This window comes from Pituophis catenifer, unplaced genomic scaffold (assembly GCF_029215685.1).
Source record: "Pituophis catenifer annectens isolate HBS135680 unplaced genomic scaffold, rPitCat1.0.hap2 SCAF_3, whole genome shotgun sequence".
NCBI classification, from domain to species: domain Eukaryota; kingdom Metazoa; phylum Chordata; class Lepidosauria; order Squamata; family Colubridae; genus Pituophis; species Pituophis catenifer.
Window position 1 is genome coordinate 157,404,090 of NW_027256883.1, and position 10,482 is coordinate 157,414,571.

Genomic DNA, 10,482 nt, shown 5'->3' on the forward strand with positions numbered 1-10,482 from the left:
TGAGATGAGGCTGAAGCTGTCATATCTAACGCTGAAGCAGGGTGGACAAAAAGCCAGGATGTCTAAAAGAAATGAAATTGTTAAAGTAATAAAAGAATGTTACCTGAACCAGTAAAACAAGTTGAGCCTCACTACATGGAAATGCTCCTCTCCCCTGCCTCCAAGTGCCATCAACAGGTACCAGACTTGTAAGTCAACAAGGCAAAAGTAGCTGCCAATTTGTTAATCAACAAAGCAAGGACTTTTGGGGACAAAAGGGGCCCTGAAACCCTCCCACTCTTTGTCTTTGGATCCAAGACTTGGTGGCTTCCATCCCTCCAGCTAGTGCCTGGCAGTCTAGTTGAGGAGGACATGCGTAGGTGGTGTAGGTGTGTAGGCGTGCATGTGTATGAGAGAGAAAGGGGAAACATAGGTTGTTACCAAAAAAAGTTTTACTCTTATTTTAAATTCACTGGGTCTCCCTGTATTCCAAAGAACCTGATGTGCTTCAATGTTCAGGTGAAGGTGATTTGAGTGTAGCTACTGATCAGGATTGTGCGCGTGAGTGACCGTAAGTGAAAGCCAGGAGTGCATGTAGCAGCATACTTGGTCAGCAGCAGGAGGAAGAAGATGGCAAAGCTCAGCTAGGGGGTCAGGAGCCCAAAAGGGAGGGGGAAGACAGGGAAGGTGGGAAAGAGGTGAAACTCTCCTGCGACTGTAAATGCAGGTGAGCTGCCAAACACCTGAACTTTGATCACAAGACCAAAGAGCACTGCAACAGCTGTAATTTCAAATGATTTACTTGGTCATAAATCCCTTCCTTCAGTGCCACTGTAAGTTCCAAAGATCGCTGAATGGATAGTCTTAAATCACCTGTATATAAAAATCAAAACATAGACAATGGCAAAAATAAATACATGGTTTACCTCAATAGAGATTGGGGAATATTTGTTTTTACAAATGGAATCGCTCCTTGATGTTTCAACACCTGCACTACAACAGCGTCTTCTGCTGCTGGCTGGAAAAGACGCTTTGCAAAGCCCAAAGTACTATCATAGCCCTGTGATGAGGAAAAAGATATAAAGATGAAAAGGAAATTCAGGTTCCCCGTAGAAACATCAGACATCGTTCAGTGATGCTGGGTTTAAGATGTTAAAAAGCAGCAATAAATTGGTAATGTATTTATTCGTTTCCCTGTGGAACATTAAGATTATTATCCTACAGAAAGTCCAAGGATAAATTCTTGATAGAAAATTTCTCCCTGAAATCCTGAATAGCATAAGAACTGCCCAAAGTAAATTAGATTAATTAACAGTATAACTGAATGTACACATCACGCTAAGCCAGTTTGGTTTTAATTAATTAACAGATTAACAGAGTTAGAAGGGTCATCTAGTCCAACCCCCCCGCTCAAGCAGGAGACTCTATACCATTTCTGACAAATGGAAGTCCAATCGTTTCTTGAAAATCTCAAATGATGAAGCTCCCACAACTTCCAAAGACAAGCTGTTCCTTTGGTTGATTGTTCTCACTGTCAGAAAGTTCCTCCTTATTTCTAGGTTGAATCTCTCCTTGGTCAGTTTCCATCCATTATTTCTTGTCTGGCCTTCGGGTTAGTAAGTTATACGATGCAAGACACTGTGGTTTTTAAGTCAAGGCTTCAGATTTAAATTATATTTCAAGAAACCACAAGCCTTTAGGGATGGCAGATAAACAGGTGGGAAGAAAACATGGAGCTTGGTTCTTATGTATGACATTGGCTGCAAGGTTGCTATACAAAGATGGAAAGAGGAGCACATACCCACATTTCAAGATTAGTCTTTGAAATTAATGGAACTAGCTAGATGATGAAGTTAACTGCTTTAATTAGAAAAAAACAATTTGACTAACTTTCTTGCAACTTGGAGACCACTGTTAGATTTCTTACAAGACAAGGACAAAAATCAGATTTTGACTGAGTTTTGAGCACAAGATTTGATATGACTAGAAAAATACTGAAACTTAATTTTATTCAAATTTGTCCGTTTATGATAAATTAGACAAAAATTAAGTGAAGACTATATTATGACTATTGTATTTTTTGTATGTTGAGTATTAGTTTTATAATGCTTTTTAAGCATTGGTATTATTCATTAGAGAGAGGCTATTGTATAATTACTTCTTTACTGGAAAAAGTCAGAGGTCACTTATGTTACCTAATTGCAAAATCATTCAAGGTATCACTCACAAATTAAACACTATCTTAAAGCCATACAGGAAACCAACAATTGGAATTAAAAAAACAACTTGTGCATTACAGTTTGTAGGCTCACGTATCACCCTGCTCCAGGCCCTCTTAGAAAGGGTTTAAGCTGCTCAGGGTTATCTTAGAGGGGAGATGGGCAACATAAAAATGTAACAAATAAATAAATAAAATAAAGATTTTATAAAAGAGAGCAGGGCTCAGCATTAAGTGACTTGAGCTATTAGATACAGGCAGATGAAAAAATGATATCATATTAACTAACATGTACACCAGGGGTATCAAACTGGCGGCCCACGGCCTAGATGCGTCATGTGCAGGCCACGCCCATCACAGCTCCGCGAAGGGAAAAAAATGTCGTGATACATCACGTGAGGCAATGTGAAGCGGCGAGTTTGACACCAGTGATGTATAGGCACCTGCTAGAAGCAATTCAAATCCAAAGCCAAGATGCTCCTTATTATATAATGGAGTACAAGTTGCACATCCACCTGTTCTTTGGCCACACGAAAGCTCTGCATACCCACCCAAGGCCCACCCCAGCTATACCTTGCAGTTAATGGAATCCTTTATGCTGACGGGAACTCCATAGAGCAAGCCCTTTTTCCCTTCACTGTTCATACGCAGAAGCTGGGATCCGTTCTCTGCTATGTAATCGACTATGCAGTTGACATCTGCAGTCACTTTCAAGGCCTAGAAAAAGCAGGGAAAAACAGCATCTTTATTTCTCCTGTGAAACAAAGCCTACAAGAGGAGAAAAAAATAGAAATTTGAGGGCAAGTCTATCTGCTCTACTAAACTACCTCATGTCTAAAGACAATTGGTTCCTCTACCTCTTTATTTTCTCCTCTGAGTTATGTGACCCTTTTCTTTTTTCTCAAAACGGTAACCAATTCTCTTCTACATGGGCCTTATTGTTCAATGCCAATGATTCTCATATCTAAAGACTGGTGTGCCTCAGTGTAGAAGCTAAGTAGGTTCTGAATATTCCTGGGTAAAAATTTTCACCCAGCAGGTATATATCAGTCCTAGAGGGGTAAAAAAAAAAAAGACTATGATTCTTGCTTCACACTTCCCTCTTATGGTCAAGTGGCTGAGGAAAAACTAACTGAATGAGTCTTTGAATCAGGGTCAGCTCTTAGTGCTTCACAATCACATTTAATAGCTGGTTTTGTAACAATATGGAATCTTACTACTGTTTTCTTCCAGGATATTTTTTCAACTTGCCAAACTAGCTTACAGCCCTAAATTTTCCTGTTTGTCTCCCATCCAAATATTAAAACTAGGTTTCACTCTGCTGAAGGACAGGTAGATAGATATTGCTACTTTGGATCGATTTCTGGTATAGGCCAATTTCTTCTTCCTTACTAGAAGTTTCACTTCTATGTATTTATTATCAAATTATTTCTTTCTTGAAAAGATTATCTGGTGTTGGCTTTTTTTGGGAAACGAACGATATACACCTACCTTGGAGTATTAACCACTGAACTCAATGAGTGGGGTTTTTTTCTGAATAATTAGCCAGAGAATCTGTTTATGAAGTTAATTGCTACATTGACAAAATGCTTTCTATGCAAGAGAGACAAAATTTGCTAACATTATTGAGACCCTTATAACAGCAACAGCAAAGAAGATGCCATAGAAATATGTGACCCACAAGAAAAATGCAGATCCCTGAAACAATTTTCAAATCTACTTTTTAAAAAATGTTTATGGATCCTCAGGAAAATCATAATAAACCTACCCTACACCTATTTCTCATTTTTGTTAGCTTAGGGAATGATGCCTCACCTTATCCACATAGGTGTAGAAAACAGTCTCAGGTGTGAGTGAACCATCCCCAAGTTTCTGACAGAGTTCATGTAAACTCAGTGATAAAATAGGTTCTGGTTGGTGATTTGGATTCTGAAAGAGAAAAAATCCCCAAGTATAATAAAACACTGCTTCTTTTAGATACATATATAATCTATCTACAAACATTTAGAATTTTTGCAATATAGTTGAAGGTGAGTCCAGCATAAATTAACCAGTCCTGTAATTGATCTTATACATTTAAAATCTGTGTTTCAGAAAAAATATTAATGTGATTCTTGGTCAGCCACATTTTTGGAAGCGATTAAACACAGGATAATTAGGAAAGTATTAACACATTACCATCAGTTTATCTATGTTACTAAAACTCTTGTTGTTATGTTCTTTAACTGGGTGAAATGATGCACCACGGGGCAACAATTTTTGAAACAAGGTTACCTTCATGCCTGTTATCATTTTAGATAACTTGGGAGTCCCAAGGAACCAGAGACATGCTTTGATGGTTCCATTATGGTTGATCTTTTTACTCTCTCCATGCAGTTCACACAAGTCACATTTTTATATAGTGTTTTTCATGTTTACTATGACTTTCATATTTTTATAATGATTGGCTTTTATATTTGTTTTATTCATTTACTCATTTAGCCAGACTTGCTTCTTGTGAGATGGGCAGCCATTGAAGCATGATTAATATATTCATTAGGAGTAAATTTTACTTAATTCAATGAGATATACTTCGGGAAGATACATGTTATTTCAACTTTTGATTGGGAGCTGCCCAGAGGTTTTTAGAAGATGGATGACTATATAAATGTTTAAATAAATAAATATGCAAGCGTACACTGTTGAATGGGTTAACACAAGTCACTTCACAAGGGTTGCTTTTGGATTTCTTCATTTTAATTATGAAAGTGAAAACAACCTTTTACTCAAGATAAATCCTTGAGGGTATGATGAAATACACAAGCATGGGCATGTTTCTAATTATGCATCATGTGACTAAGATTCTGATCAGATAAACTACAAAATAGAACTGTTTTATTAGACAAGCCCACATACATTATTTACCATTTTGGTATATTTATTTTAATTTCGTTTTAAGCACTGTTACCCACCCACCCAGTCATCGGTTTGAGACAGGTGCCCATATAAATTGAACAAAAAAATAAAAATATACTTGACAAACATATGCGTATCAAAACCTTCCAATTTCTCCACCTCACCTGCCTTTAATATAGTGATCTCCAGCAAGTCAGAATAGTCAAATTGAATTCACAGAGAGACAACTTTAAACCTCCAGAATCCAGATACTGGACTTCTCTTTCAGTTATTCACTGTCTTCCAGCAGTCTTGCTAAACATAGCATAAAATCGCAGAGTGGCCACAGCGACCGAACCTTCCTGTGAGAACCAGAAACCTGGATTTGGTCGAATCTCATTGACCTATTCAAATCTGCACCGGTTGCACCAACCAGGATAACCATCTATTTCCAGATGAACGATTTCCCTTAAGTGTGGAATGAAAAAACGAAACTAAGGAGCTTCGTTCCTTTAAAAAAGACTATAAGCTTTAGAAGAAAGGGAAATCTCCCCGAGCAAGTCCATCCCCATTTCGAAGCTCTTACAACCCCCCGCCCCCCTTGCTTCTCCCTACGGCTGTGAACGTGGGGATGGTCTGCTCATTGCACAGACCTCGGAGTGGCAGAGCTAATGGTGGGAGTGAGGGGGGGGCGGCTTCTCCCCTGACCTGCTCTTGGAAGCGCTGTGCGGCTCTTCCCATTTGCTGGAAGGCGCCCTCCCGCCGGCTCCTCGCCTTCGCTATCTTGTCCTGGACCTGCCGCTTCCTCCGCCATTTCAGCACCAGGAGGGTCGCCATCCAGCAACCCAGGAAAGCCGAAACCAGAGCGGTTGCGTTCATCCTCATCGCCGAGCGGGCAGTCCGTGGCGCAGCCGTCGCTCTTGTACTCCGACTCTTCCCACTCGGTTCTGGAGTGGGAAGAGTCGGAGATGCGAACCGGACTCTGCCTCCTGCAAAAGATGCCAAGGCATCTCCGGAGGTGAATATTCGTTCGGGATTCAACCCCAAGCGTCGCGTGTGCCGGAAACTTTCTCATTTTGTCTCGATGCCTTTTCCCTCGGAAATTAGCATGTTAGTCAGGCCTGTTCTTATAGTGAAAAACATGGTTATACAACACCGGTAGGCCTCGACATACGATGACAACTTTCTGTTCCTAAGTGAGACATTTGTTAAGTGAATTTTGCCCCATTTTACGACCTTTCTTGCCACCGTTGTTAAGTGAATCACTACCATTGTTAAGTTAGTAACCCAGTTAAATGAATCTTGGCTTCCCCATTGCCTTGGCTTGTCAGGAGGTCACAAAAGGAAATCACGTGGCCCGCTCACTCCCAGGACACTGCAACTGTCATAAATATGAATCAGTTGCCAACCATCCAAATTTTAATCAAAGGACCATAGGGATGCTGCAATGGTTGTGTGAAAGTCTTAAATCATTTTTCTCAGTGCCGTTGTAACTTTGGTCACTAAATGAACTGTTGTAAGTCGAGGTCTATTTGTACAGCTGTTTCAGAAAGTTTTGCTAGAATAGAATAGAATAGAATAGAATAGAATAGAATAGAATAGAATAGAATAGAATAGAATAGAATAGAATTTTATTGGCCAAGTGTGATTGGACACACAAGGAATTTGTCTTGCTGCATACGCTCTCGGTGTACATAAAAGAAAAGATACGTTCATCAAGAATCATAAGGTACAACACTTAATGATAGTCGTAGGGTACAAATAAGCAATCAGGATACAATATCAATATAAATTCGCTTTGACCTTCGAACCGCTGCACCCCGCCGCAGGGAGGCGGAACCATTGAGGTGGTACCGCCCCAGGCACCTGATGGATCCTGATAGGTTCCAGACGGAGCTTGGGCCATTTCCTGAGGCTCTGGCACACGGCTCGACTGAGGAGCTGGTGGCCGCCTGGGATAGGGCGGCCGCTGGAGCTTTGGATCGGGTTGTGCCTTTGCGGCCTCTGACCCGGCGTCGCTCTCGCCTGGCTCCTTGGTTTACCGAGGAGCTGAGGGAGATGAAGCGCCGGAAAAGACGCCTGGAGAGTGGTTGGAGGGCCAGCCATTCTGAATCTGACCGAACACTGGTAAGGTCTCATATTAAGACCTACCTGGTGGCGATAAAAGTGGCGAAGTATAACTATTTTGCCACTCTTATTGCGTCATCAGATAATCGCCCGGCCGCCCTGTTTAGGGTGACCCGCTCCCTGCTCCACCAGGAAGCGCAGGAGGACCCCTTGGAGGGTAGAGCCGAGGATTTTGTACAGTATCTGTATGACAAAATCGCTCAGATTCGGGAACATCTGGACTCTGACTGGGTAGACTGAGCGGGGAGGACAGAGGCAGGTCTTGTGAGTATTATCTGGGAAGAGTTTGATTCTGTGACGCCCGAAGACGTGGACAGGATACTGGGCAGACTGAGCGCAGCCACATGTTTACTGGACCCGTGTCCCTCCTGGTTGGTGCTGGCCTCTCGGGAGGTTACACGAGGCTGGCTCCAGGGGATTATAAATGCTTCCTTGAGTGAGGGTGTCTTCCCTGCCGCCTTGAAAGAGGCGGTGGTGAGGCCTCTCCTCAAGAAACCTTCCCTGGACCCGGCAGTGTTGGCAAATTATCGTCCAGTCTCCAACCTTCGCTTCGTTGCGAAGGTTGTTGAGAGTGTGGTAGCGCAACAGCTCCCCCAGTACCTGGATGAATCGTCGTATCTGGATCCGTTCCAGTCGGGCTTCAGGCCTGGGTACAGCACGGAAACGGCATTGGTCGCGTTGGTTGATGATCTCTGGAGGGCTCGGGACAGGGGCTGTTCCTCTGTCCTGGTCCTATTAGACCTCTCAGTGGCTTTTGATACCATCGACCATGGTATCATGCTGCACCGGCTAGAGGAGTTAGGGGTGGGGGGCACCGTTCTACGGTGGTTCTCCTCCTTTCTCTCTGACCGGTCGCAGTCCGTGTTGACAGGGGGGCCGAGGTCGACCCCGAGGCCCCTTGTATGTGGGGTGCCACAGGGGTCGGTTCTCTCACCCCTTCTGTTCAACATTTATGTGAAGCCGCTGGGTGAGATCATCCGTGGTTTTGGGGTGAAGTATCATCAGTATGCTGATGATACTCAGCTATACATCTCCACCCCGGACCACCCCAATGATGCCCTTGAAGTGATGTCCCGGTGCCTGGAGGCCGTGCGGATCTGGATGGGGAGAAACAGACTCAGGCTCAACCCATCCAAGACCGAGTGGCTGTGGTTTCCGACATCCCGATATAGTCAGTTGGTGCCATCGCTGACTATTGGGGGCGAGTCACTGGCCCCCACGGAGAGGGTTCGCAACTTGGGTGTCCTCCTGGACTCACGGCTGTCTTTAGAAGAGCACATGACGGCCGTGGCCAGGGGGACTTTTTATCAGGTCCGCCTGATTCGCCAGTTGCGTCCCTTTCTGGATCGTTAAATACGGTCACTCATGCTCTCGTTACTTCCCGCTTGGACTACTGCAATGCTCTCTACATGGGGCTCCCCTTGAGGAGCACCCAGAGGCTCCAGCTGGTCCAGAATGCGGCCGCGCGGGTGGTTATGGGAGCGACGTGGCGCTCCCATGTGACTCCCCTCCTGCGCGAGCTGCACTGGCTCCCGGTGGTCTTCCGGGTGCGCTTCAAGGTTTTGGTTACCACCTTTAGAGCGCTCCATGGCATCGGACCGGGGTATCTACGAGACCGCCTTCTGCTACCAATAGCCTCTCACCGACCAGTACGCTCCCATAGAGAGGGGCTCCTCAGGGTGCCGTCGGCCAGTGTCGACTGGCGGCCCCCAGGGGGAGAGCCTTCTCTGTGGGGGCACCTACCATCTGGAACGAGCTCCCCCCAGAGATACGGAAGATCCCGGACCTGCGCACGTTTCGCCGTGCTCTCAAAACTTTTCTATTTCAGCAAGCTGGCCTGGCCTAACTCCCCATCTTTTAAATCTTTTAAATTTTTTAAATTTTTAAATTTGTGATTTTATAAATTGGGTGTTTTAATCTGTGTTTCGGCCGAAATATTTAATAATTTTAAGGGACTTTTTTAATATTTGGATTATCTGTATTTTATCTTGGCTGTTCACCGCCCTGAGTCCTTCGGGAGTAGGGCGGTATAGAAATTTGATTAATAAATAAATAAATAAATAAATAAATAAATAAATAAATAAATAAATAAATTGTAAGGATACAAGCAACAAAATTACAGTCATAGAGTCAAAAGTGGAAGGAGTTGGGTGGTGGGAACGATGAGAAGATTAATAGTAGTGTAGACTTAGTGAATAGTTTGACAGTGTTGGAATTATTTGTTTAGCAGAGTAATGGTGTTCGGGGGAAAACTGTTCTTGTGTCTAGTTGTTCTGGTGTGCAGTGCTCTATAACGTCATTTTGAGGGTAGGAGTTGAAACAGTTTATGTCCAGGAAGTGAGGGGTCCGTAAATATTTTTACAGCCCTCTTTTTGACTCATGCAGTATACAGTTCCTCAGTGGAAGACAGGTTGGTAGCAATTGTTTTTTCTGCAGTTCTAATTATCCTCTGAAGTCTGTGTCTGTCTTGTTGTGTTGCAGAACCAAACCAGACAGTTATAGAGGTGCAGATGACAGACTCAATCATTCCTCTGTAGAACTGTATCAGCACTTCCATGGGCAGTTTGAGCTTTCTGAGTTGGCACAGAAAGAACATTCTTTGTTGTGCCTTTTTGATGACCTTTTGATGTTAGGTGTCCATTTTTGGTCTTGAGATATGGTAGAACTTAGAAATTTGAAGGTGTCTACTGTTGATACTGTGTTGTCTAGTATTGTGAGAGGTGGAAGTATGGAAGGGTTTCTCCTAAAGTCTACCACCATTTCTACAGTTTTGAGTGGGTTCAATTCCAGATTGTTCCAGTCGTACCACGAGGTTAGTTGTTCAACCTCCCATCTGTATGCGGATTCATCATTGTCTCGAATGAAACCGATCACTGTTATGTCATCTGCGAACTTCAGTAGTTTAACTGATGGATCGTTAAAGATGCAGTCATTGGTATACAGAGGGAAGTGGGGAGAGCACACAGCCTTGAGGGGACCCTGTGCTAATTGTACAGGTATCTGATGCGATTCTGCTTAGCTTCACCTGCTGCTTCCTGTTTGTTAGGAAGCTTATGATCCACTTACAAGTGTGTTCAGGTACCTGTAGCTGGTTTAGTTTAGTTAGAAATGTGTCTGGAATGATGGTATTGAATGCTAAACTAAAATTTACAAAGAGGACCCTTGCGTAAGTCTTTGGAGATTCAAGGTGTTGTAGGATGTAGTGCAGAGACATATTAACAGCATCATTTGTTGATCTATTTGCTCGCTATGCAAATTGCAAGGGGTCTAACAAGGGATCCGTA

The 10,482-nt window shown here is 43.2% G+C and overlaps 1 protein-coding gene across 1 annotated transcript in view; it reads right to left on the reverse strand.

The window, feature by feature from the left end:
• Positions 1-5,956, reverse strand: part of LOC139314068 (fatty-acid amide hydrolase 1-like) — a 30,234-nt gene extending 24,278 nt beyond the window's left edge. The window contains exons 1-4 of the mRNA XM_070939589.1: positions 5,780-5,956; positions 4,013-4,126; positions 2,771-2,914; positions 906-1,039 (exon numbers count right to left, since the gene is read on the reverse strand). Of these exons, the coding sequence (XP_070795690.1) occupies positions 906-1,039; positions 2,771-2,914; positions 4,013-4,126; positions 5,780-5,956 (569 nt within the window). The remainder of the gene's footprint in view (positions 1-905; positions 1,040-2,770; positions 2,915-4,012; positions 4,127-5,779) is intronic.
• Between the last annotated feature and the right edge of the window lie 4,526 nt (positions 5,957-10,482).